The sequence below is a fragment of the Diorhabda sublineata genome, chromosome 5 (assembly GCF_026230105.1).
Source record: "Diorhabda sublineata isolate icDioSubl1.1 chromosome 5, icDioSubl1.1, whole genome shotgun sequence".
Lineage (NCBI taxonomy): Eukaryota > Metazoa > Arthropoda > Insecta > Coleoptera > Chrysomelidae > Diorhabda > Diorhabda sublineata.
Genome location: NC_079478.1, coordinates 38,290,527 through 38,318,325, shown reverse-complemented (window position 1 = coordinate 38,318,325; position 27,799 = coordinate 38,290,527). Strand labels below are relative to the sequence as shown.

Here is a 27,799-nt window from a genome sequence, read left to right as displayed (position 1 = left end):
TCCAAATTTCTATATTTTGTTATACGAGGCGTTTAAAAAGAATATGGATCGTATAAATATCAATATGATATACAGATAATTATTTTTGTGTCCTTTTTGCTATTAACTAATTTGAATTCTTAAATTAGCAATATAGAAAGTGCTTGGAGTATAAAATAATTAGTTGAATTGAGTACATGTCATTCGTAATCTGTTGTCGAATAAATTTATTTTTCGAAAATTTTTTGTATAGAGGGGTTAGAAAAATGTCGTTAATTTTAGTTTAAATACATTTTAATCATTTAAAATCAAATATAATTATTATCAATATAAACATTTAAACTTAAAGATTACCACGGAGTGGAATAACCGGAGAAAATTGGAGCATGCGCAGCATAAACTGGAGTGGATTGAGCAGAATAAACCGAAGCAAGTGGAGCTCCATAACTCCTAGTTACAACCGGAGATGCATAACTCGAAACTACCGGACCCGCGATCGCCTTAGCTACAATTGGAGCAGAAGCAGCATGTGTGGTATAAGTACTGACAACCGATTTGGATATTGGAGCAGAATATGTTGAAATTGGTGCCGAATATGTCGATATTGTTGTTGGATATGCCGAGTAAGCGGAAATCGGTGCGGAGTAAGCTGTAACTGGAGCAGAATACGATGTTAACGGTGAGGAATATGCCGATACCACTGGACCAGTTGATAGAGCTGCAAGAGGAGATTCACCGTAGATGCCCGCGTTAACGAAGGCTATCAAAGCAGCGATGATTAAAATCTGAAATATTTTTTTTTATTAATTAGTCGTAATTTTATCGATTTGAATACTACTTACTATGGAAGACATTTTGTTTATTGTTTAATAGGTATTGAGACACTGATACATTTTCGATGGATTCGGTAGTTTTTATAGTATGCAAGAAACTGTGTGTTGGGAGTAGACCGCTTTCATATTTAGTTAGAAGGTTTAAATGTTGTAAATTTTCGATCAAATCAGTTCAAAACTACTTTCATTTTTTTTAAGAAATGCTCAAATGGTTTCTATTTGAGATTATTTTTCTTTTTTGGATTCTCACTCAATTACTTTTGTGTTTTTCTTTCCAAACGAAAAGTTTTTATTCATAAAACATACATTTTCTTCAATTTTCGTTGGTTTTCCTAAACAGAAGACATAAATATCCAAACATTCGTAATAACTATTACACAATATCTTTTGTGAATGTTTTTTTTTAAGTTAAAATGTCAAACGAGGTTTGTAGATTAGTTTAAGTGATTCAAGATATCACGATTGTTCTTGTTACAGAAAATTTAAATGATTTGTGGGTTTGCTAAGTTTGCTACAGAACGTGTTACATATTTATGATACGAGTACCGTTCATCGAATGAATAATTTACCTACAAATCAAATTTAAATTCAATTTTCATAGAAAAATTTGAAAAATCAAATCAAATATCAAACAACATGGCGTCTAAATGTATAGATCGTTTTTAGGTTAGGTCAGGTACTTTTGGGAGCATCCTCGTATAATAAAGATTAAAATATGGGCGATAAATTTCTCTAAGGACGAAGGAAATGGGAGTGAGGCATCAAAAAATCTTTATTCTATTTGTATATCATAGAAAAAAAAGGTATATTATTTGAAAAACGGTACAATTAAATCCGAAGAATATCATAATAATAAGAAAGGTCGAGATTCTCAAAATAGCCTTTAACTGCCGACATCAAATATCAAACAACATGGCGTCTAAATGTATAGATCGTTTCTAGGTTAGGTCAGGTACTTTTGGGAGCATCCTCGTATAATAAACACGTGAAAATAGTGATTTGAATGTAAGGTTTTTATATCGACACATCTAGATTAAAATATGGGCGATAAATTTCTCTAAGGACGAAGGAAATGGGAGTGAGGGATCAAAAAATCTATCAAACAACATGGCGTCTAAATGTATAGATCGTTTCTAGGTTATGTCAGGTACTTTTGGGAGCATCCTCGTATAATTAATACGTGAAATTAGTGATTTAAATGTAAGGTTTTTATATTGACACAAATAGATTAAAATATGGGCGATAAATTTCTCTAAGGACGAAGGAAATGGTAGTGAGGGATCAAAAAATCTTTAATTTTATTTGTATATCATAGAAAAAAAAGGTATATTATTTGAAAAACGGTACAATTAAATCCGAAGAATATCATAATAATAAGAAAGGTCGAGATTCTCAAAATAGCCATCAAATATTAAACAACATGGCGTCTAAACGTATAGATCGTTTCTAGGTTATGTCAGGTACTTTTGGGAGCATCCTCGTATAATTAATACGTGAAAATAGTTCTTTAAATGTAAGATGCGATCGAAAAATCTGTTTCAGGATCGCATTCTATCGCTATTTATACGAAATTTTGAATTCAATATATATCTTTATATTTGCGACGTCCTATATATTTCCATTAAAAAGTAATTAATGTTATATTAATTCCTTTGTTCTCCGTTTTTATATTGACACCTATAGATTAAAATATGGGCGATAAATTTCTCTAAGGACGAAGGAAATGGGAGTGAGGGATTGAAAAATTTATTACCCATCCAGGGATACTATCGAGATGTAAAAAGTGAACATCAGCTTTTTTACTTTCGTAATGTTAATGTACTACTTCAAACAATTTGTTTCAAACTAACATATTTTGATTTACTACGTGAAGAAAAAAACTATAAAAACACTGATAGCTTTTTATAAGTTTTAATTTTATTTTCAAATTCAGATCCGTAAATTGTTTAATTTTTGTTCCTGCTAACCGATATTTTATTGTTTTTTCTTTATGGTTGTGACGTACATAAATGGACGGTTCTTATGGGAACAAACGACATTCGACAGTATTCATTTTCTTTATCTATACTGCGCATGTTTAAGTACGCGCAGAATCGAGCTGGAACCTCCGAGGAAAGAGAGAGAGAGAGAACGATAGATTATTTGTTTCACTTAGTCGGAACGCCTTCTTTTTTTAGAAACCGCCCATTTATGAGTATTACATAATGTGGGGGGATGTGACGTAATTATTCAGTTGGGATTGTTTATTATCGTCATATCCAACTTTTTGGAGTTGTAGATCTAAAACAAATATAAAAAATAATATTTTTAGCAATCGGTTTTTGTTGTAAAGTAGTTTCTTACCCTGTTTTCCAACGTATTGGTTCTACCAATTTTAAGGATTCGTAATTTCGACGGCCCCTACATTAATAAAAACCCAGAGTACATACACTGAGAAAAATATATTTTCATATTATAATTGAAAGAAGTTTATGAAAGATTAAAGGAATCTGTTTTATAATTAATCAATTTTGCAAACCTTGATCCAATTGTAATATAAAATTTATTAAAACACATAAAATGCATTAAATGAAATTAATTAATTACCTCGTTTTTGATATCCTTGATGAGATTGCTGACATTTTACTGAAATTATAAAAATTTTTTACGTAAACAAAAAAAATATTACTGAAATGTTATTATGATCAAATTAAACCGCAAATTTGGTGTTTTTGTCGTCAAATGTAATTAATAATTTCAGTGTAACCTTTTTCCATTTTCGATCTCTGCCGTGTTGTGGGTAAAATGCATTTAGCATCACATACACGAATTTAATCAAAAATTATGATATAACTTCAGTGGTTTTAGTCGTTTGATATAATTAATTGGTTAAATAGTAATAAAATTTCCTTTTTTCGGAATCTATAAAGTTTTTTATTACGAAAATTATCGATTTTTCGTAAAGTTCAGTTGAAATAACAAGTAGTACTCGATTGCATTGTCCTAAATGAATCGTTAACCCAGACCTTGGACAAAAAACGAAAGTAGACCGGTTGTGTAGGAATCGATATAATTCTTCACTATAAAAACCGACGAATTCGTTGAATTTGTATCAGTTTTTTTGACAACTTCAACAATAACAACAAGATGGCATCCAAAGTAAGACATTTATACGTAAAATTTATTTTGTTAATTTGACTAAAAATTAGTGAGTTTTATTTAATTGAATAAAAATTATCTAACTATCATTTCAATAAATACCAACTAAATAAAATACTTAATAATTTTTAGTCCGATATACACTAATAAAAATTAACTTATACTTAACATATATTTAAACAAATTCTTCTTAGGTAATAATTTTCGCTGCCTTTTTGGCCTTCGCCAACGCCGGATACATCGGAGAAGCACCAGTAGCTGCTTACTCCCCAGTAGTTTCAAGCTACGCCGCAGCTCCAGTTTTAACCGCACCCGGTGCCGTATCAAAATCCTACGTACAAACCTACACCAGCCATCCGACACCAGTAGTCAAAGCTCCCATCCTATCCACTTATTCCGCTCCTTTGGCACTCCCAAATCCAGTCGTATCCACTTACTCCGCACCGCTCGTTTCCAAACAAATTGCTCCAGTTACTTACGCAGCACCAGGTGCAGTTACTTACGCGGCACCAGGTCCAGTGACTTACGCAGCACCAGGTCCAGTTTTATCCGCTTATTCAGCTCATCCGGCAGTTTATTCTAGCTACTCCGCACCGATCGTAGCTAAACAATATGCACCTGTTTCGTACGCAGCACCGGCTCCAGTATTGTCGGCGTATTCTGCACCGTTTGCAGCTAAATCCGTAGCTCCTCTCGCTTACGCCGCCCACGCTCCAGTTATTTCTTCATACTCTGCAGGTCCGGCTTTACACCATTTGTAAATAATAATTACATAATGTTGATGTGATTTATTTATTGAAAAATAATAGTGTAAATTTTTAAAAATATATTGGATAACAGTATAAATCTTCTTCTTTTATTTCGAAATTGCCTTTGATTGTTTATTATCCAGCACAAAAAACTCGAAAACTAAATGAAAATTAAATTCGTTACGGTCCAGTTACTTCTCAATAGTCTGCAGGTCCGGCTTTACATCACTTGTAAATAATAATTACATAATGTTGATGTGATTTATTTATTGAAAAATACTAGTTTAAATTTTGAAAAATATATTGGATAACAGTATAAGTCTTCTTCTTTTATTTCGAAATTGCCTTTGATTGTTTATTATCCAGCACAAAAAACTCGAAAACAAAATGAAAATTAAAATCGTTACGGTCCAGTTATTTTTTCATTCTCTGCAGGTCAGGCTTTACACCACTTGTAAATAATAATTATATAATGTTGATGTGATTTATTTATTGAAAAATAATAGTTTAAATTTTGAAAAATATATTGGATAACAGTATAAATCTTCTTCTTTTATTTCGAAATTGCCTTTGATTGTTTATTATCCAGCACAAAAAACTCGAAAACTAAATGAAAATTAAATTCGTTACGGTCCAGTTACTTCTCAATAGTCTGCAGGTCCGGCTTTACATCACTTGTAAATAATAATTACATAATGTTGATGTGATTTATTTATTGAAAAATACTAGTTTAAATTTTGAAAAATATATTGGATAACAGTATAAATCTTCTTCTTTTATTTCGAAATTGCCTTTGATTGTTTATTATCCAGCACAAAAAACTCGAAAACAAAATGAAAATTAAAATCGTTACGGTCCAGTTATTTTTTCATTCTCTGCAGGTCAGGCTTTACACCACTTGTAAATAATAATTATATAATGTTGATGTGATTTATTTATTGAAAAATAATAGTTTAAATTTTGAAAAATATATTGGATAACAGTATAAATCTTCTTCTTTTATTTCGAAATTGCCTTTGATTGTTTATTATCCAGCACAAAAAACTCGAAAACTAAATGAAAATTAAATTCGTTACGGTCCAGTTACTTCTCAATAGTCTGCAGGTCCGGCTTTACATCACTTGTAAATAATAATTACATAATGTTGATGTGATTTATTTATTGAAAAATACTAGTTTAAATTTTGAAAAATATATTGGATAACAGTATAAGTTTTCTTCTTTTATTTCGAAATTGCCTTTGATTGTTTATTATCCAGCACAAAAAACTCGAAAACAAAATGAAAATTAAAATCGTTACGGTCCAGTTATTTTTTCATTCTCTGCAGGTCAGGCTTTACACCACTTGTAAATAATAATTATATAATGTTGATGTGATTTATTTATTGAAAAATACTAGTTTAAATTTTGAAAAATATATTGGATAACAGTATAAGTCTTCTTCTTTTATTTCGAAATTGCCTTTGATTGTTTATTATCCAGCACAAAAAACTCGAAAACAAAATGAAAATTAAAATCGTTACGGTCCAGTTATTTTTTCATTCTCTGCAGGTCAGGCTTTACACCATTTGTAAATAATAATTACATAATGTTGATGTGATTTATTTATTGAAAAATAATAGTTTAAATTTTTAAATATATATTGAATAACAGTATAAATTGTATTTTGTTTATCTTTTCCACGTTTACCTATTTGAAAAGAAAAATTGTAGAACTGCCGTTACGTGTTGTGTGTACTGTGGTTTAGGTTTTAAAACACACACAAAAAAAACAAAATTTGAATATTTAATGTTATATTTTCGATTATTGAACAAAAAATACTAAAATTAACATATAAGAAATTTGTTAAAAAAAAATAGCGATGAATACTTTAAGCCTCTATTTTAAATTAAAATGATATAAATTTTTCGTTTTCGAGTTATAAATATCAACAGGCTACAAAATCAAATATTAAGAATGAAATATATACGAGGATGGTTCCAAAAAAGTACCTAAAACAACAAACAAAAACGTAAAAATTTTCCTCTTGATAAAACAACAATTTTTTTTCAACCAATTACGGCCGTTTTTTCTTGTTTTCTTAGCTCAAACGTTGCATAATATTCCGCCGTTGATATTTTTTTTATTTTTCAAAATAATCAATGATAATTATCCCACGCGTATTCTAATAAACCTTTCCTGCAAATGGAACGATCTTTGCCTTCTTTAGAACCGGTTCTACCTCTTCAGTACATTGTTTTAATTGATCTTTTGTTTCGAGCGTGAAGTGATGAACCCTCGTTTCATCCATGGTTAGGTTAGGTTAGTCCAAAACATCGCCAAACACTCGATGGAAACATCTTCATGACGCTGTTTTTGTTCCATCGTGGCATGCATCTTGCACACAGCTTTCTCAAGTCCAAAATTTAAACTATTATTTTTCAATAAATAAATCACATCAACATTATGTAATTATTATTTACAAGTGGTGTAAAGCCTGACCTACAGAGTATTGAGAAATAAATGGACCGTAACGAATTTAATTTTCATTTTGTTTTCGAGTTTTTTTGTGCTGGATAATAAACAATCAAAGGCAATTTCGAAATAAAAGAAGAAGATTTATACTGTTATCCAATATATTTTTAAAAATTTACACTATTATTTTTCAATAAATAAATCACATCAACATTATGTAATTATTATTTACAAATGGTGTAAAGCCGGACCTGCAGAGTATGAAGAAATAACTGGAGCGTGGGCGGCGTAAGCGAGAGGAGCTACGGATTTAGCTGCAAACGGTGCAGAATACGCCGACAATACTGGAGCCGGTGCTGCGTACGAAACAGGTGCATATTGTTTAGCTACGATCGGTGCGGAGTAGCTAGAATAAACTGCCGGATGAGCTGAATAAGCGGATAAAACTGGACCTGGTGCCGCGTAAGTAACTGGACCTGGTGCCGCGTAAGTAACTGGACCTGGTGCCGCGTAAGTAACTGCACCTGGTGCTGCGTAAGTAACTGGAGCAATTTGTTTGGAAACGAGTGGTGCGGAGTAAGCGGATACGACTGGATTTGGGAGTGCCAAAGGAGCGGAATAAGTGGATACGATGGGTGCTTTGACTACTGGTGTCGGATGGCTGGTGTAGGTTTGTACGTAGGATTTTGATACGGCACCGGGTGCGGTTAAAACTGGAGCTGCGGCGTAGCTTGAAACTACTGGGGAGTAAGTAGCTACTGGTGCTTCTCCGATATATCCGGCGTTGGCGAAGGCCAAAAAGGCAGCGAAAATTATTACCTAAACAATGAGATTTTAATCACTTTTTAATAAACATAAAGAAAAATAAGTTATTATAAAAGTTTGTTTAATAATATTATCGAAAATACTTACTTTGAATGCCATGTTATCGTTGTTGGTGAGGATTGTAATCAACTGATACTGATACAAATATTTTCGGCGATTTTTATATCCAAGAACTGAATGGATTTGCAAAATCAAACAACTTTCCTTTCTTGTTACCGAAGGTCTAGGTTGGCGGTTGTTATTAACAAAACTAGTTTCTCAATTGTAATTTTTACATCGATTCGATATTAAGATTATATAAGGAATACCTTCAAAATATTTTATTTATAATAACAAAATCTAGTTTAGTTAACTTACCTCGTTTTTGATATTGTTGAAATCTGCGGTATCCTTTAATATTTGTTCGATAAACAAATAAAAATAATTACAATAACAAATAAATGAAATAATAAAAATAAAAACAAATACCTGATTGATTGTATACGCGACGAAATAGTAGGAGGTCTAAAAAAAACGAGGTTTTAAGATAAAATACACATTGATATTTACAAAACATTGTTAAAAATAATTTTTCTTTTCAAAATATATACTAAATGCTAATTATAAAATTCCGACGAAATATCGGACACTCCCTCGTATTTTGTTAAAACAACCCAATCATTTTAAGACGTGTCTACTGCTCCGTTAAACCGGCAAATTAACTATGTAAATATATTAAAAATAAAAATTTGATATTTTATTTATTATTATTAAGAAAAATACAGTCGTAATTTACTAAAAAAAAGTTTAAAAGTGCCGAAAGAATAAAATAATTTATTTACTTTTCATTATCATAATTAAAGGAATATTTGTATCTGGATTATATAGATCGTACTGTATATATTTTTAAATTGTTAATGATTTTTTAACAAAACATCGTTTGTTGGAATATTAGACGGTACAATTGAATTAAAAAAAAAACATTAAATTACTAGCCGTATTTACCAGTGACGGATTTAAGTATTTACGATTCGACGAAACCTTAAAAAACATAAAATATCGAACACTCCCTCGTATTTTAACGCAATCCCATTTCCGATTTCGAAAAAAAAAATACTAGTTTTTGCTTAATCTCATTAACAAATGGAAATGTAAAAGTAGTTCACCCATTTAAGACGATTTGACTTGTGATAAACAAGAAAATTTTATAATAATAACCCGCTGTGTATTATGAAATGACGCAGCCTACTGTCAACTATTGTTAAAACCAGCCAATCGTTTTAAGACGTGTCTACTGCTCCGTTAAACCGGCAAATTAACTATGTAAATATATTAAAAATAAAAATTTGATATTTACGATACGATTTAGTATTTTATTATCTACAACCACGAATTAATGGATCACGATTATTTTTTATAAGATTAAAAACAAGTTTAATCGTAGAAAACACGAAAAATCACTTTAGGATTACAAAAAAATCTTAGATACGCATATTTAGGACAACTTTTAACTCGATATTTAATCAAATCTCTCACCTGGGGGGTGTAGGGCTCCTCCATGTTGCATTAGTGGATGTTTCGTAGAGTACAGGTGCTACACTTTCAACTAATTGCATCTCTGGAGGAGTTCTGAAAGTCCATTATATATAAACGATACGGAAAACTGGTTTCTGATTTGATTTTCACTCACCCAGAGACCGGAGAAACCCAAACGTTTACTTCGTCCAATAAACCGTTACTTTAAAAAATTCATCTGTTAATACAGTATGAAACGAAATTAAAAAAATTTACCTTTGGGACGAAGAAGATGAACCGCAATCGGATGTTTTATAATGATTTATTATATTTAATACTACAGGGGCTAGTGCGAGGAAAATTACAATTACGAAAAAACTTGAAAAGGCGATGGCATTCTAAAACCAAAAAAGAAAAATATCTTTACTAGTTTAATCATTTCCCGTATAATGTTTTCTCTAAATGGGGTTTAAAAATATTAAATTTTCAGATCGATTCGAAAGTTTAAAGCTCAAAGATTGTCTGTACTTACCATCGGATCTGCAATTAGCTTGCAAACGTAGAAACGAATAGAGTGAAAAATTTCCCAAAGCGGCCGACACTTTCCTATTTCTTTAGTTACTTTTTTCCTGACGTAATTGAAAAGATCCTCCAAGTATCTAGTCAATCGTTTAACGAACAGAGTCCTAACCTAAAAATGAACGAACAAAGACAACGATTACCAACGATATTATAATAATTATAAACAATTTTTTTTTTACTTTTTCCGCAATTTGTGATCCCCCCGTATCGAGATGGTACTGTACTTTTTTCAAATGTTCCAACGAATCAACGACTCGCTCATTCAAAGACGGCATCATAACTTCCAAAGCGGTTATTTTATACAAAATCCCATTTCTGATTTCCAACAAATTTCTCATTTCGTTCCGAATGATTTTCCTAATTGCGAACGCGACGTTTTCGATCTTCCTCGAACTACCGGCGTCCGTTATTTGTCTCGCCACATGATTCAATTGATCGGCGAATGTATTTAGATCTTTCTTCGTTATTGAAGATGACGTTTGCATCCTATACGAAGTTAAATTTACCGTCGACGCGTTTAACAACCCCTAAAAAACACAATAATCATTCAATCGTAATCGAAACTAAACGCAATCGATATATCACCATCGATTCATTAACCTTAAACATCGATGTAATATCGTCGGGTATATCGGGATGTTAAAAACTATTGAAGTATCGAATCATTTCTATTAAATCGTTCATAAAATTCGATGATTCTAATATCGATATTTCACTCGTCAAATGTCGAAATATCTATGATTCTAGTATCGATATTTCACTCGTCAAATGTCGAAATATCTATGATTCTAGTATCGATATTTCACTCGTCACATGTCGAAATATCTATGATTCTAGTATCGATATTTCACTCGTCAAATGTCGAAATATCTATGATTCTAGTATCGATATTTCACTCGTCAAATGTCGAAATATCTATGATTCTAGTATCGATATTTCACTCGTCAAATGTCGAAATATCTATGATTCTAGTATCGATATTTCACTCGTCAAATGTCGAAATATCTATGATTCTAGTATCGATATTTCACTCGTCACATGTCGAAATATCTATGATTCTAGTATCGATATTTCACTCGTCAAATGTCGAAATATCTATGATTCTAGTATCGATATTTCACTCGTCACATGTCGAAATATCTATGATTCTAGTATCGATATTTCACTTGTCAAATGTCGAAATATGGATATTTTTAACGAACGCAATACTCACTTGTAAATTGAGTAGTAGATTAGGACTGAGTATCTCAAAATTACATTTTCCTTGTGTGAAATTCGTAAATAAAACCGACAGATCTTCCCATTGTTTGTAGTTTACAATTTCATCGATATTTATCGTATTATTTAAGTGAAATGTCTGGTACACCGTGTAATCCATTTGACAATGCCTGAAGTAATTTAAGAAAAAGGATATGATCGAAGAAAATTCAATTTCAAATTTTTTTTTGCGAGCGCCGTTATTGGAATTGTATTTTTCTTTTATAAGGTGGGTAATTACAACCCTGACATTTACGAAGTGAAAAACGGAAAGCAAACTTTTCGGTTTTTCATTTATCGTGAATAATTTCGTTCTTATACTTATAAAATTTATTAGATATCGAATGAAAATAAGAAAAATTCGTAAATTAATAAATTAATTAGATATATTTTTCGTTTTATGTGTTTAGAATATTTATAAACAGAAACGGACTTGGATATTTGTCGTTATTGGATAATAGTAAACAAAAATGAAGATCATTCATTATATTTTTCTATATCTAATAATAATTTAATGATTCTCCACGTCTTTGACCTCCGAAAAGGTAAAGTTCAAAGTTAAATTATTATCAAAGGTACGCGTTATAGTTTAAATAATAACAACGCGAATGCATTGATGTCATACAGATGAGTAATTTCGTGCAGGAACCGAGACATCGAACATTGTAAGTAAAATAATTTGATTAAGGTTGTGGCGTGACACATCATGCGGTGTTGTAGCGAATCCCCCTTTTCAATAGAAACCCCATACTTTGTCAGTTTGAGAACATTAATTTATTTATGCTTTCCCGTGATAAATTTGAGGATGAATAGTTTCTTAAACGATCTTGTAATTAAGTCTTTCTAATCAACGTTCTGAACGCATTCCGACGTCCGAAACCTTTGGTGTTAATATCCGCAAGTAACTAAAGTCAAAAACCACCGTCGTTACATCGCGTTTTACACTTTTTTTTTATATATATAAAATATAATTTTTTTTTACTTACTTCAAAACGTTATTCACTTCGATAGTATCGTTATTATCTGTAAAATCTTCGAAAATACTTTTTTTATACAATATACCTTCGGTATCAAATAATTTTCCTAATACTGTATAATTTGGTGAATCGTATAGAGGTTTACATATTAAACATTTAATATGACCACCTATTAATGCCGAAAACGATCCCATCGCCCACGTTAATAAAACGGCGAAACTAGAAATACCGACACCTGAAAAATTAAACGAAATCTTATCATTTTTTGATCAAATTATTCGGTATCTACAAAAATACAAAGAAACCCGATCCGAAGAGGACATTCCTGACAAATTGCAACCTGAAATTCCCAACCAGAAAGTTTGGACTACGGAAAATGCCGCGTAATATAAGACAAACACAGAGATCTTAAAGTGAACGGGTAACTTTTCACCGCAATCAAAAAAGATAAAGTCGTAGTACCTATTATTAATATTTATATTCACGAATATACTTACCGGTTATTAAGAATGTCGTTGTTTTCGAAGTAAGGCCACATCCGCACGGCGCTCCGCATAAAATCACACCCCATACAACCGAAATCGAAAAAGTTACACCTGATGAATAATTCTAATGTTATTATCGATTTTTATTAACAGCCTCGTATATAAATGTTATCGTTTATCGATCGATCACGTGTTATTTCACCGTTTGACACGTGTGTAAATAAAAACGTTAAATTGTCAACGATGATGTATGGCGTGGATGCCAAGAATTGTATTCGTTTTTAAAATCATAAATCATCGATCGAATCAAAAGCAGGGAAAACTAATCGATGACCCGAAACCATCAAACACACTATTTTACAATTAAAATTATGTTTTTTCGAAATTATTTCTAGCAAATAAATTCGTAATAATCGGTCGAATGTTCTGTAAAGCAAATTTCGTAATGTATATTTCTTGAGCTGATAAACTTTATGAAAATAATGATTTTTTCGCCGGGAGAACGAGAAAAATGTCAACAAGCGTATTAGTTATAAGTATTTCTGTCTTAAAGAGGTCAGTAGAGCGGAAAAACGCGTCCAGAGATTTGTAGAAAACAAAACAAATGGATCAAATTAATGTTCTATACAAAGAAAAAATACTAGTTTATCTATTGGAATTTACGTAAAGAAAATTTAACATATAATAATATTTCCACTTACCGAGAATAGTTACCCATCTCCAGAAATCGTATTTGATGATGTCGTGCACGGCTGTTGAAATGGATTTTTGGTTAAGTGACATCATATCTGACAAGGACCTCGCTAGGACGTCTAAAGCATGAATTGATTTGTTCACTCGAGTTCTTTTCCTGTTGAGAATGGCCCTCGCGTCTGGAAAACATTTTATATATGATATTCTTTTATATTCAAGTACGGACATCGTTTGCTGTCCCTACTTATTTATTAATAATATTACATAACCTAACCTAACCTAATCAAATTTTTATTCTCAATAATGAAATTTGGAAAAAAAAAACATCATTTTGAAAGGGAAATTTCATATTAAAATGTTGAATTAGAAAAATTTCGATTCCTTTAAATCAAATACAAAATTCTGATCGATCATAACGTGATTAGGAAGACTACAAAATGGCGGACTCGAAGTGGCATCCATCATTAATTGAAATATTGAAATAATTGAAAAATTCGAAAATAATGTGAATTATATGAATCGTTAACAAGCTGTTCGTTTGGAAGTTTGATATAAACGACAATCGATTGATATAAATAGAAATTTCTAATGATCAGAATACGAAGGTAACGAAAAAAAGTTTTTATTAAATAACGAGCTTTATTATTCGAACTTCAATAGCTCGATAACAAGTCGGTAGGAAAAGAATTGTGGATTTCGAAATTCTATATATTTTCGATATGAAATCGTAAACTTGGAAAATATTAAATCTCGAAAATCACGTTTATAAAATGGCGAATTCACCGGGGCGATCGCGTCCACCAAAATTTTAAAAAAATCATTCGACGGGAATTATTTTGACGAAATATTTTTACGTAATGTATACAGTATGTTTCAAAATATAATACGAATTAAGTGGAAGACATCAAAGTTTCAAATTTCATAGCTATTTACCTTTTATATAGGAAGTTGTCTCTGAAACGATTTGTTCTGGAATTGAGTCAAAGTTTTTCCGAACTTTATCTATGCTAATATTGAAAGCGTCTTCTCGTGACAATGTATCCAAATGTTTAATTTTAGGATCGTCTGTTATCTGAAAATCGACAAACTCCAAAGTATTTATTTTTGCAAAAAATATCATCATCACGTTGTCTACTTCATATTATTATATAAGTTTAGTACACATCCCGTATAATTATCATAGTGCGATTTATTTCCAATATATTAGCATAAAATTCCTCAAATTCTGTGAGCTAATAAATAACGGGCGTTATTTTTGGACTCGCTCGTCAGAAATAATCGGAATTTCAATCTTCCTCCGTTACATCCCCTAATAAGAGATTTAATTAAGTTCTGTAAAATTAACTTTAACGCTGATTTGTGTTCTGGAAGCTAGAAAATTCGATTATACACCGCAAATAGTGAACGTTTAGGACAATTTATTTCAATCATTGGTAACCACAAACCACATTAACATTTGTCAATTGACAATATCTTTAACAGCTCCGTAAACCGTATCCGAGATCCGTCAGCTTGAAGAACAAACAAAATTGGATGTCGGAAGTTTTTTTTAATAGATGGCGTTTACTAACAAACATCGGCTTAAACGTTACCGGCGGTCTGGGAGTTATTTAAACCTCAATTTAATATAAAACTAACTTTTCCAAATTCTTTTACATTTCTACAATATTATGAAGGGTTTTGAGGATTTACACTTTATATTTGGTGAACTCTATATTCAAATTGTCTCGCATTTTTTAAATTAGTTATGGTTCTATCTATGGTTTAAGCTAGAGTTCAAACCGTAATTTAAACTCAAATTCGTTAAACAATCGAATTAAATTGAAAAAATGTGTTTAACTGTGACCCATAGATTAAATCTTTTTTATTTTGAGTTTAAACTAGAATTCAAACCGTAATTTAAACTCAAATTCGTTAAACAATCGAATTAAATTGAAAATATGTGTTTAACTGTGACCCATAGATTAAATCTTGTTTATTTTTGGTTTAAACTAGAGTCCAAACCGTAATTAAAGTTTAAATGAATTAAACAATCGAATTAAATTGAAAATATGTGTTTAACTGTGACCCATAGATTAAATCTTTTTTATTTTGAGTTTAAACTAGAGTTCAAACCGTAATTTAAACTCAAATTCGTTAAACAATTGAATTAAATTGAAAATATGTGTTTAACTGTGACCCATAGATTAAATCTTGTTTATTTTTGGTTTAAACTAGAGTCCAAACCGTAATTAAAGTTTAAATGAATTAAACAATCGAATTAAATTGAAAATATGTGCTTAACTGTGACCCATAGATTAAATCTTTTTTATTTTTGGTTTAAACTAGAGTTCAAACCGTAATTTAAACTCAAATTCGTTAAACAATCTAGTTAAATTAAAAATATGTGTTTAACTGTGACCCATAGATTAAATCTTTTTTATTTTGAGTTTAAACTAGAGTTCAAACCGTAATTTAAACTCAAATTCGTTAAACAATCGAATTAAATTGAAAAAATGTGTTTAACTGTGACCCATAGATTAAATCTTTTTTATTTTGAGTTTAAACTAGAGTTCAAACCGTAATTTAAACTCAAATTCGTTAAACAATCGAATTAAATTAAAAGTATGTGATTAACCGTGACCCATAGATTAAATCTTTTTTATTTTGAGTTTAAACCAGAGTTCAAACCGTAATTTAAACTCAAATTCGTTAAACAATCGAATTAAATTGAAAAAATGTGTTTAACTGTGACCCATAGATTAAATCTTTTTTATTTTGAGTTTAAACTAGAGTTCAAACCGTAATTTAAACTCAAATTCGTTAAACAATCGAATTAAATTAAAAGTATGTGATTAACCGTGACCCATAGATTAAATCTTTTTTATTTTGAGTTTAAACCAGAGTTCAAACCGTAATTTAAACTCAAATTCGTTAAACAATCGAATTAAATTGAAAAAATGTGTTTAACTGTGACCCATAGATTAAATCTTTTTTATTTTGAGTTTAAACTAGAGTTCAAACCGTAATTTAAACTCAAATTCGTTAAACAATCGAATTAAATTAAAAGTATGTGATTAACCGTGACCCATAGATTAAATCTTTTTTATTTTGAGTTTAAACCAGAGTTCAAACCGTAATTTAAACTCAAATTCGTTAAACAATCGAATTAAATTGAAAAAATGTGATTAACCGTGACCCATAGATTAAATCTTTTTTATTTTGAGTTTAAACCAGAGTTCAAACCGTAATTTAAACTCAAATTCGTTAAACAATCGAATTAAATTGAAAAAATGTTTTTAACTTTGACCCATAGATTAAATCTTTTTTATTTTGAGTTTAAACTAGAGTTCAAACCGTAATTTAAACTCAAAGTCTTTAAACAATCGAATTAAATTGAAAAAATGTGTTTAACTGTGACCCATAGATTAAATCTTGTTTATTTTTGGTTTAAACTAGAGTCCAAACCGTAATTAAAGTTTAAATGAATTAAACAATCGAATTAAATTGAAAATATGTGCTTAACTGTGACCCATAGATTAAATCTTTTTTATTTTTGGTTTAAACTAGAGTTCAAACCGTAATTTAAACTCAAATTCGTTAAACAATCGAATTAAATTGAAAAAATGTGTTTAACTGTGACCCATAGATTAAATCTTTTTTATTTTGAGTTTAAACTAGAGTTCAAACCGTAATTTAAACTCAAATTCGTTAAACAATCGAATTAAATTAAAAATATGTGTTTAACTGTGACCCATAGATTAAATCTTTTTTATTTTGAGTTTAAACTAGAGTTCAAACCGTAATTTAAACTCAAATTCGTTAAACAATCGAATTAAATTGAAAAAATGTGTTTAACTGTGACCCATAGATTAAATCTTTTTTATTTTGAGTTTAAACTAGAGTTCAAACCGTAATTTAAACTCAAATTCGTTAAACAATCGAATTAAATTAAAAGTATGTGATTAACCGTGACCCATAGATTAAATCTTTTTTATTTTGAGTTTAAACTAGAGTTCAAACCGTAATTTAAACTCAAATTCGTTAAACAATCGAATTAAATTGAAAAAATGTGTTTAACTGTGACCCTAGGATTAAATCTTTTTTATTTTGAGTTTAAACTAGAATTCAAACCGTAATTTAAACTCAAATTCGTTAAACAATCGAATTAAATTGAAAATATGTATTTAACTGTGACCCATAGATTAAATCTTTTTTATTTTGAGTTTAAACTAGAGTTCAAACCGTAATTTAAACTCAAATTCGTTAAACAATCGAATTAAATTGAAAAAATGTGTTTAACTGTGACCCTAGGATTAAATCTTTTTTATTTTGAGTTTAAACTAGAATTCAAACCGTAATTTAAACTCAAATTCGTTAAACAATCGAATTAAATTGAAAATATGTATTTAACTGTGACCCATAGATTAAATCTTTTTTATTTTGAGTTTAAACTAGAGTTCAAACCGTAATTTAAACTCAAATTCGTTAAACAATCTAGTTAAATTAAAAATATGTGTTTAACTGTGACCCATAGATTAAATCTTTTTTATTTTGAGTTTAAACTAGAGTTCAAACCGTAATTTAAACTCAAATTCGTTAAACAATTGAATTAAATTGAAAATATGTGTTTAACTGTGACCCATAGATTAAATCTTGTTTATTTTTGGTTTAAACTAGAATTCAAACCGTAATTAAAGTTTAAATGAATTAAACAATCGAATTAAATTGAAAATATGTGCTTAACTGTGACCCATAGATTAAATCTTTTTTATTTTTGGTTTAAACTAGAGTTCAAACCGTAATTTAAACTCAAATTCGTTAAACAATCTAGTTAAATTAAAAATATGTGTTTAACTGTGACCCATAGATTAAATCTTTTTTATTTTGAGTTTAAACTAGAGTTCAAACCGTAATTTAAACTCAAATTCGTTAAACAATCGAATTAAATTGAAAAAATGTGTTTAACTGTGACCCATAGATTAAATCTTTTTTATTTTGAGTTTAAACTAGAGTTCAAACCGTAATTTAAACTCAAATTCGTTAAACAATCGAATTAAATTAAAAGTATGTGATTAACCGTGACCCATAGATTAAATCTTTTTTATTTTGAGTTTAAACCAGAGTTCAAACCGTAATTTAAACTCAAATTCGTTAAACAATCGAATTAAATTGAAAAAATGTGTTTAACTGTGACCCATAGATTAAATCTTTTTTATTTTTGGTTTAAACTAGAGTTCAAACCGTAATTTAAACTCAAATTCGTTAAACAATCGAATTAAATTGAAAATATGTATTTAACTGTGACCCATAGATTAAATCTTTTTTATTTTGAGTTTAAGCTAGAGTTCAAACCGTAATTTAAACTCAAATTCGTTAAACAATCGAATTAAATTGAAAATATGTGTTTAACTTTGACCCATAGATTAAAAATCTTGTTTAACTGGTCATAAATTAATTATTCATATAAATAAATCATTGAGCTAAATTAAAAAAAAAAAGAATAAATTGAAGATATACGTTTGGTCGATTCAGGAACTCATAACTTGATAGTTTAACTGCGACATAGGACATTTATATCTCTCCCACGGGGATACTTAGCAGGATATTCAAAGATTAAGGATCCGTCTACAAAGTTCCAGACTAGATCTGCAATATCGCACTTACATAATAGTAATAATTGCGTTGCATATATAGGGTAATATTTAATCGTAACCGGGATAACCGTATCCTGTAATTAGAACGAGCCGTAGATTATTTCATTATAGTCGGATATTAAAACGGTTTTTTTGATTATTCGAAAAAAATCTTAACAGATTTAATATGTTTACTCTAAATATGAAAGAAATTGTTATATTAATTACTGTTATTATTAATATTCGTTCCGTACGACCGGCTTAATTTTGTATAAACTTTAAATTCAATACCAGAAACTTTCCAAGCTATTAAATGTTTTTAGATCGTTGTAAACATAATCGTAACTAAATTTTTTTCGTCGTCCTGTAACTTGACATTTGTAGAATTCTCTAGTATTTAGTACCGACCTTCATTAGCATACAAATTAGAGATTCAACAGTCTACATGGTTATTAATTAAGAGAAGTTAGTGTAGTTGAGACAGGGGTGGAGAGTTGCGAAAATTTACGAAACGATTCTTAATTTAATCGCCAGTACAACAAAATAAAATTCGATATTCATTTCGATCAATACGATCGATCGAGAAAATTTATATTTTACTCACGTTTTGTACGGTGAAAATCACTTCGAATCCGGTGTTTTGTAAAGTATAACAAACGATTCTATCTTTGGAATTACATCGTTGAATCGCTACGTTTATTTGATGCGAAATTTCATCCAACTTTTCTCGTAATATATTTGTAGCAATTTTAGCGTTTTCGCAATCCAACAAAACATTCGATACCGATGATGTTACCTTCGACGTGACTGAAATATGGAAAAAATGTCATTCTAACTAACAAATTTCTGTTGTGTAATATTTATATCGAATACATCCTTTTTTTTTTTTTGAGAAAAACTTACTCAGTCTTAGTTCGTCAAGTTTTATCAATGCTAAATCGATCCCGGCTTCGACGGCGAGCTCTTGTTGATACGGTTGTCCAAGAAGATCCGTTACGTCTTAAAATTTTCGTTAAAAAATTATTTAAATCGTATATTAAATCGATGTATATTCTAATTACTGGCGGACGCGCTAGGAACTTCGCGTCCGCCAAAATTTTAAATACCCAAATATTGTTTATTTCTATCATGTTTATCATGTTTAATTGAATAAATTTGTTCTATGTACTACAAAAAATTCAAAAAATCCATCACACAACTTTATTTGATCTAATATTAAACGCATTTTCGTAATCTAAACAAATAAATTCTTCGTGCGATATAAAAAACTGTTTTCAGTCTCTGAAAACGATAATTCGGTTATCGAAACGCGCTTCAAACAGTGTAATTATGACTAATGGTGTAGTTGTGGTGTAAACAGTCTTCGGTCTCGTCGAAACGCGCGTCAGACAGTGTAATTGTGACTGTTGGTGTAGTTATGGTGTAAATAGTCTTCAGTCTCGTCGAAACGCGCTTCAAACAGTGTAATTATGACTAATGGTGTAGTTGTGGTGTAAACAGTCTTCAGTCTCGTCGAAACGCGCTTCAAACAGTGTAATTATTACTGTTGGTGTAGTTGTGGTGTATTTGTGGTGTGAACAGTCTTCAGTCTCGTCGAAACGCGCTCCAAACAGTTTAATTATGACTGTAAGTGAAGTTGTGGTGTATTTGTGGTGTAAAAAATGTGTTCAGTATAAATATTTTTGCGAATATTACCTTCCATATCGTTTTTGATGTCTTTAATCGCTATATCGAAAGAAGAGGATACGACAAAAGATATTTGCATTTGAGTATTACGTACGAACGCGTTGACGTCCTCGTAAAAGATATTTGTCGCTAGAGGAAACTTCGTGATCGATTTTGAGATTTGTTCGTTGGCAGCAAGAATCATGACGATCGTAGGACTGGAATCATCGAAATAAAAATTAGGCCGGTCAACTCAAAATATAAATAATTCCATAAAAAAAAACAAACAATAAACAGTCATTTCAATTGTATTTTTTCAAAGAAAACATGAAAGTTAAATAAAAAGACAAGTAGATTAAAGTAAAAAATAAAATACGATACAGAATTTTTTATATTTCCCTGCGTTTTCTAATAAAAGTCCTTAGAAAATACAAAATATATAAAAGATTCATTAATTTTTCGTTTTTAAATCACGACTGGCCTAAAATTTTACGACGGGAGTAGTTTAAAAAGTGTCTTTTCTCGATAAGATTATTTTACAACCAAAAGATACATTTTGGATTCGTTTTAGGGCAGCCGTAGTAAATAAATAACGTCTCAACAATCAATCTCGTTTAGTCGAGACGTTTTTTTTTATATTAATATTATTTTTAAAAGGAAAAATCTAAGCTGCTTACATTAATAAAAATAGCAGTACATGCAATGAATATCCCAAGAAACGTTTTGTACATTTTTCAACGAATCGGAGGGGTCCAATGGAAGAAACTTCTTCTAAACGTTGAACGTCTTTATGACAAAAAACTTGGGTGATTGTAGCTATTGGAAGACATAACGACAGTACGATCCAAATTATAATCCAGACGACAAATATTATATCCATTTTAAAGACCTATAATTTTGATTAAAACAATTTTAATTCACTATTCTTATCGAAATTTGTTTTAGTATTACCAAAAAATAAATATTTCATAACTTTTTTTCATATATATAATCTTTTCATCACGTAAATAGTCTTTAGTCTCGTCGAAACGCGCGTCAGACAGTGTAATTATAAATAATGGTGTAGTTGTGATGTAAATAGTCTTCAGTCTCGTCGAAACGCGCGTCAGACAGTGTAATTGTGACTGCAAGTGTAGTTGTGGTGTAGTTGTGATGTAAATAGTCTTCAGTCTCGTCGAAACGCGCGTCAGACAGTGTAATTATGACTAATGGTGTAGTTGTGGTGTAAATAGTCTTCAGTCTCGTCGAAACGCGCGTCAGACAGTGTAATTGTGACTGAAAGTGTAGTTGTGGTGTGGTTGTTGTATAAATAGTCTTCAGTCTCGTCGAAACGCGCGTCAGACAGTGTAATTGTGACTGAAAGTGTAGTTGTGATGTAAATAGTCTTCAGTCTCGTCGAAACGCGCGTCAGACAGTGTAATTGTGACTGTAAGTGTAGTTGTGGTGTAGTTGTTGTATAAATAGTCTTCAGTCTCGTCGAAACGCGCGTCAGACAGTGCAATTGTGACTGTAAGTGTAGTTGTGGTGTAAATAGTCTTCAGTCTCGTCGAAACTCGCATTAAACAGTGTAATTATGAGTGTTTGTTTCAGTATTACCAAAAAAAATAAATATTTCATCACTTTTTTTCATATATATAACCTTTTCGTCGGAAATTTCTTCGTCGTTTTTATATCAAACGTTGGAAAAGGATTTTTAGTAGGTAAAGAAATTAGCGACGCCTGTCCAAACCGATCGGTAACTAATGGTAGTTTGTTTTTAAAGTAATTTCCTTTCACTATTCAAACCACAAACGATAATAGGTGAAAAAGACAAACGATTCTTCCAAAAACTTCGACAATTCGTAATTTATAACTTGAATTACGACAACAACCAAAACGATATCAATAACAAGTTTTTCAACGGACATACACCTTCAAATCCCGATAGTACTTTATTTTGTTTATATATAAAATTGAATTAAACTGTATAATTACCTGTAAAATTAATAGATATCGTGGTATACGTTGGTTGAGGGTTTCGCGAAGCAAATCTGGAACAAAAGCATCAATTTCAATTTAATTACGGCTGTTCGGGGGTTTCAAAAAAAAAAATGTTTACACTGAAAAAAATACTGTTTAAATAAAAATTAATAACGAATCAATATATAGATAATTTTCGGTGGAACGAATTGTCGTAAAAATAATAAAGTGTGGATGCGGTAAATCCCTTTAGGGCCTTTATAGTCGCTGAAAATGTGATAAACACTCGTGATATAAAAACCAATTGTCCTCTTTTCCGCAAAATATAAACGGAAAATTTGATGACGATAATTCCGAAAAGCTGAGTTCTCGAAATTTTATTACTTATCGTGTCGATCATATTTCCAGAGAAAATAGATTTTGAAATGAAAAGTGAAAATATAAAGGACGATCAAATATATATATTGTTTCAAACCGACATTTAATTTCTGTAAAATTTACTTAAACTGGAAAATATTAAAATAAATTACTTGATTAGTACATTTATTTGATTAGTTGTTGATGACGTATTTGAATTTTGGAAAATTGTTACTTGGATTCGGTAACACGCTTGATTTGTACCTAGAGGAAATCCGGGGGGTTGTAAAAACCCCATTAGAATGGAAAACGCTCCGAATATCAAATACTCCTCATCCAGTCTTAATTCTTGAATGCGCATATCGTCTCCCTTGGGGATTTCGAGAAAAGGCAATTCGGAATTTCCAGTAAAGTACTTTGTGATATTTTTATTTGTGATTTTTCCATTTCTGACCGTATCTGTTGCGTCTTTCGACGACATCCAAGAATGTGTTACCATCGAAACACTGAAAGCATAAAAATAATATTGCACATTTAGGCCACGATCTTATAGAATCAAAAATACAAAATATTTCAACTATTTTTAGATTTTACTTGATATTATGTACATTAATCTTTTTTTCAAATTATTTATTTGTGTGTCTGATATATATTTTTAATCAAAAATCTACGAAAATTAGTTAATTGAAACTATAAAATCAGTATTTTTTGAATACTTATAGTTATTTGATTTAGATTATATTATGTACGTTAATTCCTTTTTCAAATTGTTTATTCGTTTGTCCGATATATATTTTTAATCAAAAATCTACGAAAATTAGTTAATTCAAACTATAAAATCAGTATTTTTTGAATACTTATAGTTATTTGTTTTATTTGATATTATGTACGTTAATTCCTTTTTCAAATTGTTTATTCGTTTGTCCGATATATATTTTTAATCAAAAATCTACGAAAATTAGTTAATTCAAACTATAAAATCAGTATTTTTTGAATACTTATAGTTATTTGATTTAGATTATATTATGTACGTTGATTCCGTTTTCAAATTGTTTATTCGTTTGTCCGATATATATTTTTAATCAAAAATCTACGAAAATTAGTTAATTCAAACTATAAAATCAGTATTTTTGAATACTTATAGTTATTTGTTTTATTTGATATTATGTACGTTAATTCCTTTTTCAAATTGTTTATTCGTTTGTCCGATATATATTTTTAATCAAAAATCTACGAAAATTAGTTAATTCAAACTATAAAATCAGTATTTTTTGAATACTTATAGTTATTTGATTTAGATTATATTATGTACGTTAATTCCTTTTTCAAATTGTTTATTCGTTTGTCCGATATATATTTTTAATCAAAAATCTACGAAAATTAGTTAATTCAAACTATAAAATCAGTATTTTTTGAATACTTATAGTTATTTGATTTAGATTATATTATGTACGTTAATTCCGTTTTCAAATTGTTTATTCGTTTGTCCGATATATATTTTTAATCAAAAATCTACGAAAATTAGTTAATTCAAACTATAAAATCAGTATTTTTTGAATACTTATAGTTATTTGATTTAGATTATATTATGTACGTTAATTCCTTTTTCAAATTGTTTATTCGTTTGTCCGATATATATTTTTAATCAAAAATCTACGAAAATTAGTTAATTCAAACTATAAAATCAGTATTTTTTGAATACTTATAGTTATTTGATTTAGATTATATTATGTACGTTAATTCCTTTTTCAAATTGTTTATTCGTTTGTCCGATATATATTTTTAATCAAAAATCTACGAAAATTAGTTAATTCAAACTATAAAATCAGTATTTTTTGAATACTTATAGTTATTTGATTTAGATTATATTATGTACGTTAATTCCTTTTTCAAATTGTTTATTCGTTTGTCCGATATATATTTTTAATCAAAAATCTACGAAAATTAGTTAATTCAAACTATAAAATCAGTATTTTTTGAATACTTATAGTTATTTGATTTAGATTATATTATGTACGTTAATTCCTTTTTCAAATTGTTTATTCGTTTGTCCGATATATATTTTTAATCAAAAATCTACGAAAATTAGTTAATTCAAACTATAAAATCAGTATTTTTTGAATACTTATAGTTATTTGATTTAGATTATATTATGTACGTTGATTCCTTTTTCAAATTGTTTATTTGTTTGTCCGATAAATATTTTTAATCAAAAATCTACGAAAATTAGTTAATTCAAACTATAAAATCAGTATTTTTTGAATAGTTATAGTTATTTGATTTAGATTATATTATGTACGTTGATTCCGTTTTCAAATTGTTTATTCGTTTGTCCGATATATATTTTTAATCAAAAATCTACGAAAATTAGTTGATTCAAACTATAAAATCAGTATTTTTTGAATACTTATAGTTGGTCGATATGGTTTGGATCAAATTTTTACAATTCATATTTTGGTGGCGATCGAAATTTATTTTTGAAAAAAATCTCTCAACTTTCATAGACTGTTCTAAACTTTTTCAATAAATTGTTTCTTGCTACGAAATTTGAATATCGATCAACTACATTTCTACTTCAACTAATTTTATATAGAAAAAATTCTGTGTTTTAATAAAGCCAAAACTGGATTTAATACAGGGAAAATCGATACAGCCACTACATTTTATATTAACGTAAACAACTTTTTACGAGAGTGAATTTGATTTATGGAAATGAAACATATGCAATAGAAACATTAATTAAAAATGATATATATGGGTTAATATTGATGGGCAAGACAAATAAAGACCATGGACAAAAGCTTTAAAATAATACGATGTATAAACACGTTCAATGGGATTACTTTTATTATTTTAGTCGTAAACAATATTTTCTTTGCTTAATTTTTATAGAAATTACGATATAAATAGTAATATTAATATTATTGATGTGATAAAAGCTTTCGAATTGATTCGAATCATTATTTATTACGTATCTGTTGTTTTACTTTGATTCTAATATCGAAACGAAAACTCGTCGTATAAAAATGAGAATACAAAAAGATAGTTTCAGTATATTATTACGGTATACGTTAAATTTGATGTGCGGAAAATGTTCAACAACTAGAACAAACTCGAATTTAACATGAAAGAGTATCTAGGTTAGTTTTGAGAGTTTCGTTACTTAGAAAACGCTTATTCCTAAAATTTACAAACTAAATCTCTATAATTTCAACATAAAACGATATTATGGCATTATATATATATATATATATATATATATATATATATATATATATATATATATATATATATATATATATATATATATATATAATAATCGAAATTCGAAATAACAAACTCTAGCATTTAATCGATAAATTTATTAAAAGTATATTTAATTCAAAAATAAAACTTACGGTTTAACATTTTGATTTACAGTTTTCAAATTACGACATCGATCGATTTCACATTTCGTATCTAAAAAAAAATAGAAAAACGTGAGTTTTCAAATGGAAATTCTGAAAATTAGCTATAAAAACCAAAAATTGGCCATAAAAACCCAAAAATTAGCCATAAAATTCCAAAAATTAGCTAGAAAACTTAAACATTAGCTAGAAAAACTCAAAAATTAGCTAGAAAAACTCAAAAATTGCTAGAAAAACCCAAAAATTAGCTATAAAATCCCAAAAATTGGCCATAAAACCCAAAAATTAGCCAGAAAAACTCGAAAATTGTTAGAAAAACCCAAAAATTAGCCATAAAAACTCAAAAATTAGCCATAAAACCCAAAAATTAGCTAGAAAAACTCAAAAATTAGCTAGAAAAACTCAAAAATTAGCCATAAAACCCAAAAATTAGCTAGAAAAACTCAAAAATTAGCTAGAAAAACTCAAAAATTAGCTAGAAAAACTCAGAAATTAGCTAGAAAAACTCAGAAATTAGCTAGAAAAACTCAAAAATTAGCCATAAAAACCCAAAAATTAGCCACAAAACCCAAAAATTAGCCATAAAAACCCAAAAATTAGCCACGAAACCCAAAAATTAGCCAGAAAAACTCGAGAATTAGCTAGAAAAACTCAGAAATTAGCCATAAAACCCAAAAATTAGCTAGAAAAACTCAGAAATTAGCCACAAAACCCAAAAATTGTTAGAAAAATCCAAAAATTATCTAAAAAAAACTCAAAAATTAGCTATAAAAACCCAAAAATTAGCTAGAAAAGCTCAAAAATTAGCCATAAAAACCCAAAAATTAGCCATAAAACCCAAAAATTAGCCATAAAACCCAAAAATTAGCCAGAAAAACTCGAAAATTAGCTAGTTACATACCGGTTTTATCCGCATTATTAGCCGCAACATTCGAAAAAATCACGTACAAAATCCAAACGGTCTTCATAACATAAAACAAAATCGAATTCATATTCGATTTTCTATTTAGTTAAATACTTCGAAGTCCTGAAGTTTCCTCCAAAAATTTCACGAATTCGCTCCGTAAACTTCACGGAATTACTTCGAACAATTGCCGTAACTGCAAATATTTTCTCGAAACATACCTAAAACCCGTGGGCATTAGAATGGCTTCAATTAGTGTAACGAACTTGCTCTATTTCAGATTTTAAATACCTATTAACCTCCTTTAATTTCAGGAATCTTTACAACAAGTCTTATTTAAACATATATATATATATATATTTTTGAGGTTGAATAATTTTTTACAGTGTCTCTTACACGCGCTAATGTGTTCATTATGTTCCATTGT

General features: G+C 29.4%; 4 protein-coding genes across 10 annotated transcripts in view; 2 read left to right on the top strand and 2 right to left on the bottom strand.

Annotated features, from left to right (window-relative positions):
* LOC130444392 (trace amine-associated receptor 1) overlaps positions 1-27,799 on the top strand; it is a 76,914-nt gene that overhangs the window by 925 nt on the left and 48,190 nt on the right. The window lies entirely within an intron of this gene.
* LOC130444391 (prominin-1) lies at positions 256-27,572 on the bottom strand. Of its 6 annotated transcripts, XM_056779486.1 has the most exons (23): positions 27,370-27,572; positions 26,460-26,520; positions 23,326-23,567; positions 22,720-22,775; positions 21,423-21,634; positions 20,776-20,963; positions 19,984-20,079; positions 19,685-19,887; positions 14,399-14,537; positions 13,474-13,644; positions 12,785-12,883; positions 12,297-12,522; positions 11,267-11,441; positions 10,233-10,580; positions 10,004-10,162; positions 9,748-9,869; positions 9,647-9,694; positions 9,493-9,585; positions 8,446-8,481; positions 8,335-8,367; positions 3,399-3,437; positions 3,156-3,212; positions 2,708-3,092 (listed from the first exon to the last, which is right to left on the bottom strand). In XM_056779486.1, exons 1-23 carry the CDS (start codon positions 27,458-27,460, stop codon positions 3,065-3,067), a joined length of 2,922 nt encoding a protein of 973 aa, XP_056635464.1. In that variant the 5' UTR covers positions 27,461-27,572; the 3' UTR covers positions 2,708-3,064. The 6 variants fall into 6 exon arrangements, with proteins under 6 accessions (XP_056635467.1, XP_056635470.1, XP_056635468.1 ...); XM_056779489.1 differs by lacking the exons at positions 2,708-3,092; positions 3,156-3,212 and adding an exon at positions 256-764 and having other exon boundaries at positions 27,370-27,531; XM_056779488.1 differs by lacking the exons at positions 8,335-8,367; positions 8,446-8,481 and having other exon boundaries at positions 27,370-27,531.
* Positions 3,808-4,782, top strand: LOC130444393 (cuticle protein LPCP-23-like). Its single transcript, XM_056779497.1, has 2 exons — positions 3,808-3,950; positions 4,145-4,782. The coding sequence occupies exons 1-2, from the start codon at positions 3,939-3,941 to the stop codon at positions 4,709-4,711; spliced, it is 579 nt and encodes a 192-aa protein (XP_056635475.1). The 5' UTR covers positions 3,808-3,938; the 3' UTR covers positions 4,712-4,782.
* LOC130444395 (pupal cuticle protein G1A-like) lies at positions 7,270-8,076 on the bottom strand. The gene is made up of 3 exons (XM_056779498.1): positions 8,065-8,076; positions 7,677-7,971; positions 7,270-7,568 (listed from the first exon to the last, which is right to left on the bottom strand). Exons 1-3 carry the CDS (start codon positions 8,074-8,076, stop codon positions 7,381-7,383), a joined length of 495 nt encoding a protein of 164 aa, XP_056635476.1. The 3' UTR covers positions 7,270-7,380.